Raw genomic sequence first — 19,124 nt, 5'->3', positions numbered from 1 at the left:
TCCTCGAGCCACCTCTGCTTGGCCTCGGTACTCAGGTTGTTGAAGTCACTGCACTCATTGAACCAGTGCTCGCTGGTGCAGTACGGACATGGCGGTGGACCTCTCCGTCCCTTTTGAGGGGGTTGAGAGGAATCCTTTCCCTCAGGTCGGGCTTTCCTCTCTCTCCGAGGCTCCTCCTCCGTGTGCAGCACTCCTACTGGGCGTCCTCTGTTCGAGCTCGGCCTGTCCCAGCGGTCTCCCTTCTCCCTCTCCTGCTTCGGCTCAGCGTAACCCATGGCGTCTACGTTGGTGTCATGCACTTCCTCCAGTAGGAACTCCGTGAAGTCAGCCATGCTCAGACCCAACTTCCCGGGGTTACGAACGCGCTGCTGTCGCCGGAACCTCTCCTGCCGGAAGCGTGGGATCTTGCGGAGCAGCCACTCTACGTTGGAGGTGCTGTTGATCTCGCTGGCGCCAGCTGGGCCCTGCGTCTTCAGCATTCCAACCAAGGTGTGCACGCGGAGCGCGAAGTCATCCAGCGCCCGTTCATCCTTGATGGGGGCCTGCTGTTCGAGGGCTTGCAGTTCAGCAAGGGCGTGGTTCCAGGGACGACCGTAGCGGGCATCCAAGTCGGCGAGCGCTCTGGTGTAAGGTGTCGGTGCGGAGGCATGGGCCAGAACCATGTTGTGGGCTCTGGGGTTCCTCACATGCTGAAGGAGAATCGCATATTTGTAGGACTCTGAGCAGGAGTCGTCCAAGAGCGTGTCTAGGCAGATGCGTAGTTCCACATACTGGCTCCTGTCCTCGTCCTTGAAGAAGGGGAACTTGGGTCCCTCCACCTGGGGAAACATCCTGTAGTGGATGATCGGGGCTGGAGTGACGGTCTGGGTGTCCGGCCTGCATGCCTTTTGGTTCACTGGAGGACCTAGGGGTGTGCTACGCTCTTGGGGAATGGCTCCCCTCCCGGGCAGCGACGCTGGCTCCCTCTGGGCCGCGTAGCGGTCGGGTCCCTGGTCCTCTTCCTTCAAGGTGGTCAGCTGGGCCTGTAGTTGGACAGTCATGGCGGGGGTCATGGAGCCATCGGCGGGGGGTTCAGGAGATGGCACTCGAGAGGGCCGTGCGGATGATGCTCTGGAGCTACGGGCCGACGGAGCTCTGCTGATGCACACGTCGCGCATGGTCTGCATCACTTCCTCCATCCTCTCCGCGTGCAGTTGCTCTCTCTCCATCTGGAGGCGGTCGCGCTCCATCTGGAGGCGTTCACGTTCTAGCGCCTCCTGGCGCTGCCTCTCCGCCGCGCGTTCCGCCCCCTCCATCTGGAGGCGCTCGCGCTCGAACTGGATGCGTTCCCTCTCTAACGCCTCCTGGCGCTGTCTCTCCGCCGCACGTTCCGCTCCTTCCATCTGGAGGCGTTCACGCTCGAACTGGAGGCGTTCCCGCTCTAACGCCATCTCGGCCTGGTGGCGCATACATTCTGACAGCGCGGCACTACTCCCTCTGGAGTGCATGCTATCCGCCCCAGAGGCAGAACTGCCCACGGAAACCCTGGACCGGGAGGAAGCCACTGAACGGCAGGAGCTAGGTCTCGAGCGCGCCGTACTGGGAGGCAGATCGTTAAGGCTGAGGCCCTCCCTCTTCCGCCCGCAGGCGCTGTCAGACCGGGCCTCTCCTTCCTGCTCTTCCGTTTCTACGGCAAAACCCTGCTGTTCTGCCATCTCATCCTCAGGCTGGTGCTCTTTGATGGCTGTCTCGGTGCTAGCCACCCGCGCGCCGGCGGACACCTCGGCCTCTCCGACCACTGTATCCCGTGGAGTGCGCTCCTCACTACCACTCAGTGAGCTTTCGAGCTCAAGCTCATACTCTTGTAACCTCTGAGGCAACCGCGGGACTCTCTGTGGTCGTGGCTCTGGCTCAGGGGGCGGAGAAGGGGGGGTAACTGTCTTGTCTGGTTGGCTGCGCTCAGCCATGCTATCACTACACAACCTATCCGGCTCGAAGGACCAATTGTAACCAGGGAGTAGCTAAAGGACTGTAGAATTTTAGGAAGGGCTGGTTATCTAACTAACTCTGAGCTAAATCGGCAGTGTAGGAGGATAGAGGCAGGGGGCGCCAGCAACCCTTTAGACTAGCATATCACAGTTATATATATATCATATATTATAATACAAGCTATAACTCAGTTAATCACACTATAAGACAATACTTAAACCCAATACTAGATTTGCTGTTAAACTAAACAATACAGACAACTAACACACAGCAATGTATCAAATATAAACAAACACATTTATTTATACAAATTATATATACATCCCAATATACTCCCTCCCCGCCGGCCACACACACACTCACTCACTCACTCACAGTACCTGGCCTGAAAAGGCTTAGAGTCCCGGACTGAGAATGAGCGCGTTGAGGCCTGGTTGGAGCTCGTATGTGATTCGAGGAAGGCAACAGATAAGGGGGGGGAGTGACGTTGCAATTTGAAGGGAAAGGGGCGTCTTCGTAGCAAACGACGAGGTGTGAATGGCTCAGGTCCGGTGGTCCACGGTCAGCTCCGGTGGTGTTAGCGGTCGGTCGCAATCCACCTCGGAGGCGACGGCTTTGTTTGGCCTTGGTCTCGCTATGTGCCAACGTTAGCAGCCGGCGGCTAGCAAGGCTGGCTAACGGTGACACAGCTAAACTGGGCTAGCGCTGTTAACTCACCAAACTCCGAACTCCCGCGGCGATGCGGGTAGCCAGTGATCCACGATTAACAGTCGATGCTAAAGGCAGGTCTCCTAGACAGCATCACACAGCACACCGCAATGAGTTCACCCTGACGAGGCTGAATTCAGCTATGCTTGGTCGACTCCGTGACCGACAGGAGCAACCTCTCATTCATCTTCACTCTAACGCACAGACCACCTCCGTAGCTATATATACCAACCGGACATACATCAAGTCACGTACGCCAATCAAAACCACGCCCACTAATCTGGCGCTTGCACAATACTGAACAAATCTAAGACAGAACTTATACAATTACAATAACAATACATACACCTTCATGAAAACGTACATGAATAGTATGGAAAATAATTAAGGAAATAACAGGGGCAAAATAGGGCTGATTTGGGGAAACTAACTGGCTCTAAATTGTGGGCCTTCATAACATACAGTGTTAACAGTAACTATATTGTAGTGTTAACAGTAACTTTATTGTACAGTGTTAACAGTACCTATATTGTAGTGTTAACAGTAACTATTGTACAGTGTTAACAGTAACTATTGTACAGTGTTAACATTAACTATATTGTACAGTGTTAACAGTAACTATATTGTACCGTGTTAACAGTAACTATATTGTGTCACATTTGTTTACAGTAACATTGTTTACAAACAATAGAGAACAACAAGCTTTTTTGGTTGTGATGGGGTAAGGCAGTTGAACTAAGCTCAGGAAGCATTTATAACATTTACATTTACATTTTTTGCATTTAGCAGACGCCTTATTCCAAAGCGACTTACAATCAATACATTTGACTAAGCAAGTGAATCATCAATCCACCAGTCGTAGCCGGAAGACTAATCCAGCTCATAAACACTGGAGAAACAGAGAAACAGTACAAGGGCGTCAATAGAAGTTTTTAGGGGACACCGTAGAGGGGAAAAGCGGGTGTCTTCAGGAGACGCAGTGCTGGGGGGCAGTACATGTCTCAGGAGGAGCACTTAAGGTGTAAGTTACATTATTTAAGAATCAATGGCTATATATCAATACTGTAGTACAAACATCAATCAACCAATCCCAGATTGCCCCTTTAAGAGAGAATATGCTTTTCATCATGGATCTGGTCCCATGCAGTCTGACCACAACAGCCATGTAATCCACCTGGTACCGCAGGTACAGCATCCTATATGCTGATGATCACAAGATAAGAGTAGGGGAGAGAAAGCCAAGCTTAACACTCACCCATGGGTCTCACTGACTGAACATGGCCATATCTGACACACAAGCTCCAACTGTGACTGGCAATGTGAGCTGATGTCATAATGAGTTGTTGTTGTATTTTCCTCTCATCAACAGTCTCTCCCAAAAGAGGATTTTCTCTTATTTGTTTCCTACACACTCCTGTAACAACGTATCCTAATGACTCAAGTGAACGTTTATTTATCACATAGAATACAGTTGTAGACGACGCAATGAAAATGTATTTAATGCGTAGGGAAAGCGAGCTCTTCAACAATGCAGCGAATGGGGTGCTTAGGTGGCGTAGCGGGTTAAGCGTTGACCATATAACCGCAGGGTCCCCGGTTCGATTCCAGCCGGGGACATATCCTGCATGTCATCCCTCCTCTCTCTCTCACCCATCCTTCCTGTCTAAAAATCTCTACTGTATCTGTCAATAAAATGAAAAATATGAGTGGGACTGCCCCCCCCCAAAAAATGCAGCGAACAACTATAAATCAATCAACAATGCAATACAATATAATAAGAATAAAAACAATAACATAAGGTGGCAAAGTGTATAGCAATAGAACACAACAGCAATGTTGAGCAGTGTTGAGCAATAGTAGTAGTATAGGAGTGTAAGCAAGCGTTGAGGGGAAAAACACAAAAAATCAGTTTGGGTGTCGTGACCAGCCGTGTGCGTCAGAAGGCTCTGTGTGCGTCGACACTGTCGAGCGTGTTAATGGACCCCGTCACTGTTTCAGATGCATTGGCAGTTCAGTCAAACGAGTGACCATGGACGGGGGCGAAGGCTATAGAATTTGAAAAAGTGGGATTCCATTTGAAAGATGGCGTACAAATTTGAATTAGCACTGGTGCAAGGGAACATTTTATTTGTTGGAAAGCATCTACAGTAGTACATTGAATACTGCTATCCTCTCAATGGTTTCAATGATCTCTCTCTCTCTCTCTCTCTCTCTCTCTCTCTCTTTCTCTCAGACAATACCTGTGATGACTCACTGTATTCCAGCTGTGAGGATTATACAAACACACACATACAGCCCACCCCCTCCCCACCCATATTACTGCACTCTTTTGTTGTCAGAGTACTCTGGGTGCAGCCATCAAACTATTTGTATCTCACAGAAGCATCCAAACGGACATGCAATTTAAGGACCTTGATTTTCCGAATATTAGGTTTACCCACAGAATCGATATATTCAATATTCTTAGCAAAAAAGCTGGAACTATTTCAAGGGTTTTTAGGGTAGACTGGATCTTTTCTAAAGCTTAATATAATAACGTCTGTACATAACAAATTAAGATTACTCAATGATGATGTTCAGAATGAAACGGTTTGTAAATGTTGAGCAGTAAGAGGCTGTTTAGTTGTCGCCAGAGATGAGGCCTGCGATGGTGGTGTCATCTGCCATGTTTCAATATCCTGAAAGAGCTTATTGGATGTGAAGTCATTGGTGAGGAGGCAGAAGAGGGAGGGGGATAGGTGCTGAAGAGGGAGGGGGATAGGTGCTGAAGAGGGAGGGGGATAGGTGCTGAAGGTCAGGGCTGGATCTGTTTGTTAGCCTGGACAGTCTGGTGCCTCATACTTTGTAGCATGTGGCAGGGTTAATGTCCATATAATGCCACTTAATGTTTGTTAAACAAAAGAAAAACTGTTAAACTCATAATTCATAGGCATTTATGTTAAAAAAAGGTTCTCACAAAAGGTCATGTTTAGTCTAAAACCACTTGAAACCTAAGGCACTTCTGTTAAAAGAAACCATTTGTAAGGCATATTTGTAAGTTGTTTTTTCAGTTTATAATCATTTGTAAATGTGTCTTTTACTTCCTGTCCTCAGGCATGGGACCAGGTGCGCGGGGGAGATTGCCATGCAGGCAGACAACAACAAATGTGGAGTCGGGGTGGCGTACAACTCCAAGGTCGGAGGTAAGAGACTAGGAAATGTACCTGGGTGAGCTGGGAGGTGAGCTGAGGTGAGGTGAGGTGAGGTGAGGTGAGGTGAGGTGAGGTGAGGTGAGGTGAGGTGAGGTGAGGTGAGGTGAGGTGAGGTGCATGTGTGTGTGTGGGTATGTGTGTGTGTGTGTGTGTGTGTGTGTGTGTGTGTGTGTGTGTGTGTGTGTGTGTGTGTGTCCTGCTGGATGTCAGCATGGGCACAGAAAGCCTTTCATTCATGTCCTGGGCAAATGGATAAGGATTAACCCTGATTCTTTATGAATGACTGTGAGCATCAAATTGTGTGTGTGTGTGTGTGTGTGTGTGTGTGTGTGTGTGTGTGTCTGTGTGTGTGTATGTGTGTGTGTGTGTGTCTGTGTCTGTGTCTGTGTCTGTGTCTGTGTCTGTGTTTGTGTCTGTCTGTGTGTGTGTGTGTCTGTGTGTGTGTGTGTGTGTGTGTGTGTGTGTGTGTGTGTGTGTGTGTGTGGGTGTGTGTGTGGGTGTGTTTGTTAGGACAGACAGGCAGCAGTTGGAAGAAAGACTTCCTGATGGTGACCCGCTTTTTGAAGGGATAATTGCGCAAAATTGCTTAGTCTACTTAAAAGACGATGAAATATCCACTTGACATAAACAGTATCATACCAGGAAGTGGTTGCATCAGTGGGGTTAGCTTGATTTCCTGTTTCTTCCTGATATTGTTGGTGTTGTTGATTTGGCCATAATTATTCAGGCTAAAAGCATTTTGTCACCTCAGTTGTAAAAAAAAGACTGGGTTGGAGGCACGGTAGCCATATAAACTCTGCACTGGAGCCAACGCCAGTTGAACCGCTGTCCGTGTTTGAATACATTGAAAGAACATCTTCCCTGACATGGGATATGAAAGCGATATGAACTCCTAGTGCTGCTGGCCACACACGATCAACCTGTGATTAGGAGGGGTGTAGTCTGTGACTAGGAGGAGATGTAGTCTGTGACTAGGAGGAGATGTAGTCTGTGACTAGGAGAGATGTCGTCTGTGATTAGGAGAGATGTAGTCTGTGATTAGGAGGGATGTAGTCTGTGACTAGGAGGAGATGTAGTCTGTGATTAGGATTGATGTAGTCTGTGACTAGGAGAGATGTAGTCTGTGATTAGGAGAGATGTAGTCTGTGATTAGGAGAGATGTAGTCTGTGATTAGGAGAGATGTAGTCTGTGACTAGGAGAGATGTAGTCTGTGACTAGGAGAGATGTAGTCTGTGATTAGGAGAGATGTAGTCTGTGATTAGGAGAGATGTAGTCTGTGACTAGGAGGAGATGTAGTCTGTGATTAGGAGAGATGTAGTCTGTGACTAGGAGAGATGTAGTCTGTGATTCGGAGAGATGTTGTCTGTGATTAGGAGAGATGTAGTCTGTGATTAGGAGAGATGAAGTCTGTGACTAGGATGTAGTTGTGTAGAGAGGATAGTTGTGTAGAGAGGGTAGTTGTGTAGAGAGGGTAGTTGTGTAGAGAGGATAGTTGTGTAGAGAGGGTAGTTGTGTAGAGAGGGTAGTTGTGTAGCAAAGACGTGTCGTCCATATAAGCATAGTAAGCAGTGCTTACCCAACGAAAAAATAAAAAAGGACAGTGAAAATATTTAAATAAAAGTGCATGTAACCGTTTGTTTGTTTTCATTAAAAGAGTCGTATTTTAGGTCCCAGGGCAGCAGGAGTCATTCATTTTGACGTTGCATTTTTAGCGCCACCTGCAGGAGTAAGCACTTCCTACTCTGCCTGCTTGCATTGCGTTGCATTATAAGCACTTCTCTCTCTGCTTTCCCTCGCGTACATTCGAATGCGTGAAAATGTCTATTTTATTTTTTTCCGATGCCTCAGCCCGCTGTTTAATGTGGCCAGGGTAAGCATGCTTACCAGCCAATCAGTAGTTCTTTAATTCCGATAAGAGCTACTGATTGGCTCTTATCACTTTCAAGTCACTTAACATTTCACCTCTCGCCCGGCAGAATAGCTTATGCTAGCTAGCTCAAACGATCGAAATAATAATAATCAATAAGGATAACTTGCTTGATTTTGTGAATATGGACATTACTGTCAGCGACCAAAAGGGATTTCCTAGACTGGACTGGACTGGAAAAACAGAACTACTGGCTAAATGCCGCCCGAAGCCACCGCTCACCGATCTTCACACCCAGAAAGGGAGAGTCGCTAGGGGGTTCCAGCAAGCCTGGTATGAGCGGTTTATATGATTTATATGATTCGCGAGGCTGGTGGCGATCTGTGCTTGTTTATATGGTTTGAGTACTGCTGTGCTGCTGGTTATGGCTTCTTATTTAAGACTTCCTCTGCTTTTACCTTTGAATAGGCCTGTGCCATTGTGTTTGGAGAGAGAGCTGCTTAATCAATCGCTGAGATAGGCCTAATGTCGCTGTCCGTGCCAGTGGTTCTGGACCAAAAGTGTTTGAGAGAGATAGAGAGGGAGGGTTTGTGATGTGATGTCAAGTGCCTGTGTGACAAAGTGTGAAAAGAAAGTGTGTTGTGAGTTTACTATGGAGGTTGGAAACGGTGTGTGTCTGTGTTGTGCATGTGTGCGTTTGCGATGTTGAAACTGGACTTGTAGATTTCAGCAGGCTGGCTACTTGAAAAGATCTTGGTTCAAAAAAGTTTGAACAATGAGCACCCCTGATATAGTCGAAACTGGCAACTGTTTTTTTTGTTTTTGGTAATCTGATCACAAAGTGACACTACAGTTTATTAGCGGGTTCTCGGGCATCAAAATTGCATTTCCTTGAAACTGCGTTCACTGATAGCGTGGATGTGTAATTATGTGTATTTCTATATCTTATGCTTACCCAATCTAAAAGCTCACGGCACGTGCCTGTTGTGTAGAGAGGATAGTTGTGTAGAGAGGGTCGTTGTGTAGAGAGGGTCGTTGTGTAGAGAGGGTAGTTGTGTAGAGAGGGTCGTTGTGTAGAGAGGATAGTTGTGTAGAGAGGATAGTTGTGTAGAGAGGATAGTTGTGTAGAGAGGATAGTTGTGTAGAGAGAGTAGTTGTGTAGAGAGGATAGTTGTGTAGAGAGGATAGTTGTGTAGAGAGGATAGTTGTGTAGAGAGGATAGTTGTGTAGAGAGGATAGTTGTGTAGAGAGGATAGTTGTGTAGAGAGGATAGTTGTGTAGAGAGGATAGTTGTGTAGAGAGGATAGTTGTGTAGAGAGGATAGTGGTGTAGAGAGGATAGTTGTGTAGAGAGGATAGTTGTGTAGAGAGGGTAGTTGTGTAGAGAGGATAGTTGTGTAGAGAGAGTAGTTGTGTAGAGAGGATAGTTGTGTAGAGAGAGTAGTTGTGTAGAGAGGATAGTTGTGTAGAGAGGATAGTTGTGTAGAGAGGATAGTTGTGTAGAGAGGATAGTTGTGTAGAGAGGATAGTTGTGTAGAGAGAGTAGTTGTGTAGAGAGGATAGTTGTGTAGAGAGAGTAGTTGTGTAGAGAGGATAGTTGTGTAGAGAGGGTAGTTGTGTAGAGAGGATAGTTGTGTAGAGAGGATAGTTGTGTAGAGAGGATAGTTGTGTAGAGAGGGTAGTTGCGTAGAGAGGATAGTTCTGTAGAGAGAGTAGTTGTGTAGAGAGGATAGTTGTGTAGAGAGGATAGTTGTGTAGAGAGGATAGTTGTTTAGAGAGGATAGTTGTTTAGAGAGGGTCGTTGTGTAGAGAGGATAGTTGTGTAGAGAGGGTAGTTGTGTAGAGAGGGTAGTTGTGTAGAGAGGATAGTTGTGTAGAGAGGATAGTTGTTTAGAGAGGGTCGTTGTGTAGAGAGGATAGTTGTGTAGAGAGGGTAGTTGTGTAGAGAGGGTAGTTGTGTAGAGAGGATAGTTGTGTAGAGAGAGTAGTTGTGTAGAGAGAGTAGTTGTGTAGAGAGGATAGTTGTGTAGAGAGGGTAGTTGTGTAGAGAGAGTAGTTGTGTAGAGAGGATAGTTGTGTAGAGAGGGTAGTTGTGTAGAGAGAGTAGTTGCGTAGAGAGGATAGTTGTGTAGAGAGGATAGTTGTTTAGAGAGGGTCGTTGTGTAGAGAGGATAGTTGTGTAGAGAGGGTAGTTGTGTAGAGAGGGTAGTTGTGTAGAGAGAGTAGTTGTGTAGAGAGGGTAGTTGTGTAGAGAGGATAGTTGTGTAGAGAGAGTAGTTGTGTAGAGAGAGTAGTTGTGTAGAGAGGATAGTTGTGTAGAGAGGGTAGTTGTGTAGAGAGAGTAGTTGTGTAGAGAGGATAGTTGTGTAGAGAGGGTAGTTGTGTAGAGAGAGTAGTTGCGTAGAGAGGATAGTTGTGTAGAGAGGGTAGTTGTGTAGAGAGAGTAGTTGCGTAGAGAGGATAGTTGTGTAGAGAGGATAGTTGTGTAGAGAGGATAGTTGTGTAGAGAGGATAGTTGTGTAGAGAGGATAGTTGTGTAGAGAGGATAGTTGTTTAGAGAGGATAGTTGTGTAGAGAGGATAGTTGTGTAGAGAGGATAGTTGTGTAGAGAGGGTAGTTGTGTAGAGAGAGTAGTTGCGTAGAGAGGATAGTTGTGTAGAGAGGATAGTTGTGTAGAGAGGATAGTTGTGTAGAGAGGATAGTTGTGTAGAGAGGATAGTTGTTTAGAGAGGATAGTTGTGTAGAGAGGATAGTTGTGTAGAGAGGATAGTTGTGTAGAGAGGATAGTTGTGTAGAGAGGATAGTTGTTGTTGCATGTTTGTTAACAGGAAGTGAGGTCACAGAGAAGACGTGTGCTGAGACCGTTGACCTTGCTTCCTTCCTGTCAGGGATCCGTATGCTGGACGGTATCGTGACGGACGCCATCGAGGCCAGCTCCATCGGCTTCAGCCCGGACCACGTGGACATCTACAGCGCCAGCTGGGGACCCAACGACGACGGCAAGACAGTGGAGGGCCCCGGGCGCCTGGCGACCAAGGCCTTTGAGTACGGCATCCAGAAGGTGACAAAAAGCTCTTTTTACATCCAAAGAGCATCATATTATATAACGCAGTAGTTGGAATGGAGGAATGGATTGAGGGATACTAATACTAATACTAGGTAGGGCCTCCCTTTATTAACACTATACTAATACTGGGTAGGGCTTCCCTTTATTAGGAACACTATACTAATACTGGGTAGGGTCTCCCTTTATTAGGAACACTATACTAATACTGGGTAGGGTCTCCCTTTATTAACACTATACTAATACTGGGTAGGGCTTCCCTTTATTAGGAACACTATACTAATACTGGGTAGGGTCTCCCTTTATTAGGAACACTATACTAATACTGGGTAGGGTCTCCCTTTATTAACACTACGTATACTAATACTGGGTAGGGCCTCCCTTTATTAGGAACACTATACTAATACTGGGTAGGTTCTCCCTTTATTAGGAACACTATACTAATATTGGGTAGGGTCTCCCTTTATTAGGAACACTATACTAATACTGGGTAGGACCTCCCTTTATTAACACTATACTAATACTGGGTAGGACCTCCCTTTCTCCCTTTCTTGAATATATTTCTAGTTGTCAGGGAACCTCCCAGAGTTCATGAGGTCAAACTGGCTGAATAAAGGACGGGAGCTGTCTGCCAAGACACCCCTCGCCTTCTTCCTCGTCCTCTCTGTGAGGAGTAATGGTCAAGGGCTTTTGGGCCGTTGACACGACGCTCCTGTGCCTCTCCTCCACAGGGCCGCGGGGGGAAGGGCTCCATCTTCGTGTGGGCCTCCGGTAACGGCGGGCGTCAGGGGGACAACTGTGACTGTGACGGCTACACAGACAGCATCTTCACCATCTCCATCAGCAGCGCCTCCCAGCAGGGCCTGTCGCCCTGGTACGCAGAGAAGTGCTCCTCCACCCTGGCCACGGCCTACAGCAGCGGAGACTACACCGACCAGAGGATCGTGAGTCCGAGTTCAAGACCCCCTAACCCTCTCCCCTAACCCTGCCACCCCCTCCCCCCCTCCCCCCCTACCCCTAACCATCTCCCCTAACCCTGCCACCCCCCTCCCCCCCTACCCCTAACCATCTCCCCTAACCCTGCCACCCCCCCTCCCCCCCTGGACATGCATACAACCTCCCCTACCCCTCACCATCTCCCCTAACCCTGCCACCCCCCCTCCCCCCCTGGACATGCATACAACTTCCCCTACCCCTAACCATCTCCCCTAACCCTGCCACCCACCTCCCCCCCTGGACATTGCTGTGTTAATTGTTCCCTGTGCCTGTTCGTTCTATGTGCTCATGTTATCTGTTGCTTGTTGTTTCTGTGTTATTATTATGGTTACGATTATGATTATGATTATGATTATGATTATGCTTATGATTATGATTATGATTGTTATTATTATTATTATAAGGTCTGTCTACCTCACACCCGGATCCTCATTTGTCACATTGGACCTAATATGACTTTAAGATGTTAGATGATACTGTTTTTGTTTTTTTTTACAACGTTGTTATGTCACACGACAGCATGTTACTGTAGGAGCGTTGCTTCCTTCGCCTTGATGTGTTTTGATGTGTTTTCCTTTCACTTCATGAAATGATGGAGCTGTGGTTGTAACTGTGGTTGTAGCTGTGGTTGTAGCTGTGGTTGTAACTGTGGTTGTAGCTGTGGTTGTAGCTGTGGTTGTAGCTGTGGTTGTAGCTGTGGTGTAGCTGTGGTTGTAACTGTGGTTGTAACTGTGGTTGTAGCTGTGGTGTAGCTGTGGTTGTAGCTGTGGTTGTAGCTGTGGTTGTAACTGTGGTTGTAGCTGTGGTTGTAACTGTGGTTGTAACTGTGGTTGTAACTGTGGTTGTAACTGTGGTTGTAGCTGTGGTTGTAGCTGTGGTTGTAGCTGTGGTTGTAACTGTGGTTGTAGCTGTGGTTGTAACTGTGGTTGTAACTGTGGTTGTAGCTGTGGTTGTAGCTGTGGTTGTAGCTGTGGTTGTAACTGTGGTTGTAACTGTGGTTGTAGCTGTGGTTGTAACTGTGGTTTTAACTGTGGTTGTAGCTGTGGTTGTAGCTGTGGTTGTAACTGTGGTTGTAACTGTGGTTATAACTGTGGTTGTAACTGTGGTTGTAGCTGTGGTTGTAAGTTGTAACTGTGGTTGTAACTGTGGTTGTAACTGTGGTTGTAGCTGTGGTTGTAACTGTGTTTGTAACTGTGGTTGTAACTGTGGTTGTAACTGTGGTTGTAGCTGTGGTTGTAGCTGTGGTTGTAACTGTGGTTGTAACTGTGGTTGTCGCTGTGGTTGTAACTGTGGTTGTAACTGTGGTGGTAGCTGTGGTGGTAGCTGTGGTTATAGCTGTGGTTGTAGCTGTGGTTGTAACTGTGGTTGTAGCTGTGGTGGTAGCTGTGTTGGTAGCTGTGGTTATAGCTGTGGTTGTAGCTGTGGTTGTAACTGTGGTTGTAGCTGTGGTGTAGCTGTGGTTGTAGCTGTGGTGGTAGCTGTGTTGGTAGCTGTGGTGGTAGCTGTGGTGGTAGGGTTAGGGTTAGTAACATAGTAACTGTGTTTCTGTCCTGCAGACCAGTGCTGATTTGCATAACGAGTGCACAGAGACTCACACTGGGACCTCCGCCTCCGCCCCGCTGGCTGCTGGGATATTCGCACTGGCTCTGGAACAGAAGTGAGTCAACAACAATGTTCCTCACGACATCTACACACACACACACACACACACACACACACAGACACCTTGTTCTTATCAGTCATGCGACAATAACACACTGGGCCACATTCAGCCACAGTCACCCCTATGCACTCTTGATCATTCCTCATTGGCTGTGACTTGATTTCTTCTTCATTTGTCCATCTATCCCCCCCCCCCCCCCCCAGCCCTGACCTGACCTGGCGCGACCTGCAGCACCTGGTGGTGTGGACGTCTGAGTTTGACCCGCTGGCCAATAACCCAGGCTGGAAGAGGAACGGGGCGGGGCTGATGGTGAACAGCAGGTTTGGCTTCGGCCTGCTCAACGCCAAGGCCCTGGTGGACCTGGCCGACCCGGCGGCCTGGAAGCACGTCCCAGAGAAGAAGCAGTGCATTGTCAGGGACGAGACCTTCCAGCCAAGGTACTGTACGCTGTCTTCTTCAAAGCTGCAATGTGCTTAACACTAGAACAGCATTAACACTAGAACAGCATTAACACTAGAACAGCCTTAACACTAGAACACCATTAACACTAGAACAGCCTTAACACTAGAACAGCATTAACACTAGAACAGCATTAACACTAGAACAGCATTAACACTAGAACAGCATTAACACTAGAACAGCCGTGCTTTTTACCTACTAAAAGAGACGCCTCTTTACAATGCTCAAGCTGCTATTTACACACAACGACCACTAGTTGGCCGCTTGTAAATTAGCCTGCTTCCTACACAGAAAAAAATCAAAATAGCATTATATTAGCTTATCCTGATGTGAAAATTTAAGGATACTGGGTGGTAGAACGCACATATCTAGGAAAAGTCATGAAAGGAGTGTCCTGAAATGAGATTGAGTGCAAAGATATAACATTTTGCTTTACTCACAGGAGTCAAATGACCCCTCATGGCAGTTCTAGTGCTAACGCTGTGGACATCATTTTGAATATATAGCGAGTCCTCTCAAGGGTGGGCAATGTGTGTCAGTGTGATGGGAAATGACAGAGCAGGGAGGAAACCAACCAGTAAGATAAACCTGCTAATGTGACCGACAGGGTTCAAACCCGTCTCCTCCTCCATCACACCACCGCTCAGCTGGCTATAGATGGCATCATGAGGAAGGAAAGTTATGTGGATATATAATAAATAATAATAATAATACATTAGATTTATATAGCGCTTTTCTAGACACTCAAAGACACTTTACAAACTGATAGAAAGATAGAATAGTAATAATAAAAAGAAAGAAACAATAAATAAACAAAATAAAGTGTAGGGGCCTAATTAAGGTAGTGCTGGGGACACATGTGAACGGGAGGGGGAGAGGGTTAACTGGTGAAGGCAAGCTTAAAGAGGTGGGTTTTGAGGGCCTGTTTAAATGTTGCCATAATGTGACAGGGTCTGGTGAAAAAGTCCCCAAGTAGGGCAAGGTCAGTTTTCAGTTTGTTCAGTAGTGTATTGTATTGTAAGCTTTCAAATTATGTGTCATACATTGAAATCTGAAAATAGTTGAAGAAGATATGCTTCTTTGAATGTTGGTACACCTCAAACCCGGAGAATACCGGAGAAAATCATTCTGATTCAAAACCGACGTGTTTGCTACCATCGCGTTGGTTGGTAGCTAGCTAGCAGCTAAGAAAGAACATCGCTATGAACATCTAAGTGCATGGTTAGCAAATCACGACATGCTGATAGAACATCAACATGCTAAAAACACATCACTTCACATAATTAGATGCTTTTAAGCACATCCTAAAACTTAACTCTGTTTACAAGCCATGTATCACTAACCCAGTAAACAGGACAGCAGATGATACAGTGATCCTAAAACTGTTGTTTGTTACATTGAGTGGCTCTTCAACACTTAAACTTTTGTAATATGAAAAAACGGAAAGAAGCTTTTTGGTCATTTGTGCCACTTGAGAATTGCCAGCATGAGGACCTTTTCACCAGACCGTGTCACATGCTGAAGCAACATCTCAAGACATCAGCCAAGAATTTAAAGCTTGGTTGCAAATCGTGAGCTTAGAATGATAAGGTTCTATCTCCGTTTAGGGTAGTTCAGAGATATTGAACGTCAACGTTTTTACATTCCATTATGTTTTGTGAGATGGAACCTTTGTATTTTATTAATTACTAACTAAAAAATGTCAACATTTTAAAAATAACACCACACAGGTATTAATAAACACCTAATGGATCAGATTATGTAAAAAACTAAATTTTGACCAAATATTTAGATAGAACCTTATAATTCTAACGTCACGAAATGGGTCTTCCAAATGGACAATAACCCCAAGCATACCTCCAAAGTTGTAGCAAAATGGCTTAAGGACGACAAAGGTGTTGGAGTGGCCATCACAAAACCCTGACCTCAATCCTACAACATTTGTGGGCAGAACTGAAAAAGTGTGGAGGCCTACAAGCCTGACTCAGTTACACCAGCTCTGTCAGCAGGAACGGGCCAACATTCCACCAACTTATTGTGGGAAGCTTGTGGAAGGCCGACATGTTTGACCCGATGGGCAAACTAACTTCCCATGTCTGGAAAGAGAACCCTCTGTTTTGACTGTTTTAATAATGCCATCCTGAAATAAACCTTCTCTTTGATGAGATGCCATCTGTATATTTTCATGTGGAACCGTGACAATAAATAATCAGGGAAATGACGTGTGTGTGTGTGTGTGTGTGTGTGTGTATGTGTATTTGTGTGTGTTGTGTTGAGCGCTCAGCTGCTAAAGCGATTCGCTAAATCACTTCCATGTCGGATTAACTGTTTCAGGAAGTCTGTGGCACACGTTTAGCTGCTAGCGCTGCCTCCACCAGACGACCTTCAGCTTGTCAACGTCACTGCTAAACGTCGTCACTGCTAGGCTATTGACAAAAAACAAACAGCTCCTTACAGAGGTGTTCTTGTTGGTGTCCAGTCTCCATGGCAGTGATACCCAGTTTCCTCTTTGACTTGGTCACGTCATCTGTGTATAATCCGGGGGATTAAGTTCTTCTCCATTGCTCTCATTGCTCCAGCCCCCTCCTGCTGGATGTCAGCATGGGCACAGAAAGCCTTTCATTCATGTCCTGGGCTAATGGATAGGGATTAACCCTGATTCTTTATGAATGACTGTGAGCATCAAATCGTGTGTGTGCGTGTGTGTGTGTGTGTGTGTGTGTGTGTGTGAGTCTTTGTCTGTGTCTGTGTGTGTGTGTGTGTGTGTGTGTCTGTGTCTGTCTGTGTGTGTGTCTGTGTGTGAGTGTGAGTGTGAGTCTGTGTCTGTCTGTCTGTGTGTGTGTGTGTGTGTGTGTGTGTGTGTGTGTGTGTGTGTGTGAGAGAGAGAGAGAGAGAGAGTGTGTGTGTGTGTGTGTGTGTGTGTGTGTGTGTGTGTGTGTGTGTGAGAGGGAGAGTGTGTGTAGAGGATTGTCAATAGCACAGAACCATGAAGGAACGAGATGCGTGTCTCTCCACACTGTGTAGATGCTGCAATGGGCTGAATATACTTGTGTGTGTGTGTGTGTGTGTGTGTGTGTGTGTATAAGTGTGTGTAATATCCATGTTTATGTGGAGTCCTTCTGTATTCCGTGACAGCATCTGTTTCTGATGCAGCACTGTTTCAATAAACACTAACAGAGATACACACCGCTGCCATAAAACAAACATCTAACGTGTGTGTGTGTGTGTGTGTGTGTGTGTGTGTGTGTGTGTGTAAGCGCAGACTTAGAAAGGATATAAAGAGTCACATTCCAACTCCTGGGTTTGCAGGAGGTGGCAGATAGCAAGGTGGGGAGGGTCCTGCAGGAAATCTGTGTTACTGAGCCTGTGGTTTCACATGAACACAGGAAACGCAACAGAAAACGAATTCTTTGCAACGTGGCCACATAGTGAACACTGCTTCATAAAACTTCACTCAAACAACCCAGATATGATATTGCAAAGCATGTAGGGTAATGTAGTACAGGACTGCTACAGATTCCATAGCCTACAGAGACATGTGCTGCTGATGATGTCACAATAGCAATCTGACCAGATCTCTGACCCACTGCTCTGGTTCTGGTTACCCAGGACAATGACAGAACTTGATTGTGATGTCATAGGCATGTGATGGACATTCTACAGTACCTGAGCCATTTCAAACCTTGTGCTCCTTTTCCTCTGGATCCAAACATATACGACGTTCTGGCGAGATCTTTCTCCAAGGAAGACCTCCGCTGCTTCTTAACTCATCATTTCATAGGAGCTCAGAACCAGAACCAGAACCAGACCCAGACCCAGGGACAGAATCTCCACCTCCAACAGAACCAGGCCCATGGCCATCTGAACAGACCTATACTCCGTGCTGCTGGTGAGTACATTTCAGGTCCTCTATATATACAGTGTATATATATATATATATATACTGTAGCCTTGCCACATAAAGCTCTTCAGCATTTACTGATTGATTCAGTTTATATAAATTCATTTTATTTGTATTTCACTTTCTAGTCTTCCAGTTCCAGCCAGCTGTCCCCACAGTCTCTGCTGCTGGTAAGTACATGTCTTAAAGGTGCTAAAACTATATAAATATAATGGAATTTGTATTATTTAGACTCATGAATGCATATGATATGTTGTGTCTAGTGACTCTGCACTGTACACTGGATGTAAGCACTTCCACATTAAGTCCAGTGTATCTGCCACATTGTTTTACTCTACTGTATAACTTGCCACATGAAGATCATCAACATTGACTGATTAATAGAGTTTATTTAAATACATTGTATTTGTATTTCACCCTCCAGCATTCCTGCCTGCCTCCACCCATGGACACGGTCCTGACTCCATCATGGACTGGACTGCAGGACCTCAGCTGGGCCACAGCAGCCAGCAGAGTGTCAAACCTGCCGACCATGGGCATGATAATGACTCGTTCATGGACTGGATGTGCAGGACCTCAGCAGAGCGTCAAAAGGACTTGCGGAAGCACCAGCCAAGACATGAACCGCAAGAGGCAAATAATATAGACAGGAGGCGACCAGACCACCGACCAGACCACCTGCCACCACCTGAAGACCCTTTCCAGCCTCTGCCAGGGGGCCAGGTCTCATCTGACCCATATTGGGACCAACTGATCTCACCTGACCCATATTGGGAACAACTGTCATCCCAGATTGAGGCCTATCTCAATAAACCTTTTTACAAATTCATTAAGTCTCTCCTGATTGAAATACTTTTGACTTGAATCTTGATTATAACATGTTAAATGTCACTTGGCTGAGAAGAATCTGAATGGGTCTATGGATGGGTCTATCATCATATCCACTAAGAACCATCATACCCTTCAGGAACACCTTTCATAGTTTGGACAGGAAGTCTTCTGCCAGCCCAGGACGTCCTTATTTGGGCATGTCATAAAGAGGTCCTTATTTGGGCATGTCATTAAAAAAGCCGATATGTTAGCAGAACATGGCCTTTGAGCTATCCTGAAAGTACATCATACAGACTCAACGCATGTATTGGACCGGTGTGTGTGTGTGTGTGTGTGTGTGTGTGTGTGTGTGTGTGTGTGTGTGTGTGTGAGAGAGTGTAAGTGTGAGCGTGAGAGAGTGTGAGTGTGTGTGTGTGTGCATGCGTGCGTGTCTGTGCATGTGTGTGTGTGTGTCCATACCTGTGTGTGTGTGTGTG

General features: G+C 46.3%; 1 protein-coding gene across 1 annotated transcript in view; it reads left to right on the top strand.

The window, feature by feature from the left end:
* The window catches only part of pcsk1 (proprotein convertase subtilisin/kexin type 1), a gene marked incomplete at both ends in the record, with an annotated part of 48,623 nt that overhangs the window by 24,510 nt on the left and 4,989 nt on the right, over nucleotides 1-19,124 (top strand). The window contains 5 exons of the mRNA XM_080529359.1: nucleotides 5,770-5,858; nucleotides 10,623-10,795; nucleotides 11,530-11,742; nucleotides 13,351-13,451; nucleotides 13,661-13,894. Coding sequence (XP_080385485.1) covers nucleotides 5,770-5,858; nucleotides 10,623-10,795; nucleotides 11,530-11,742; nucleotides 13,351-13,451; nucleotides 13,661-13,894 — 810 coding nt within the window. The remainder of the gene's footprint in view (nucleotides 1-5,769; nucleotides 5,859-10,622; nucleotides 10,796-11,529; nucleotides 11,743-13,350; nucleotides 13,452-13,660; nucleotides 13,895-19,124) is intronic.

This window comes from Nansenia antarctica (assembly GCF_963989245.1).
Source record: "Nansenia antarctica genome assembly, chromosome: 4".
NCBI lineage: Eukaryota > Metazoa > Chordata > Actinopteri > Argentiniformes > Microstomatidae > Nansenia > Nansenia antarctica.
The sequence above is the reverse complement of the archived record's forward strand: the minus strand, read 5'-3'. Positions and strand labels throughout refer to the sequence as shown.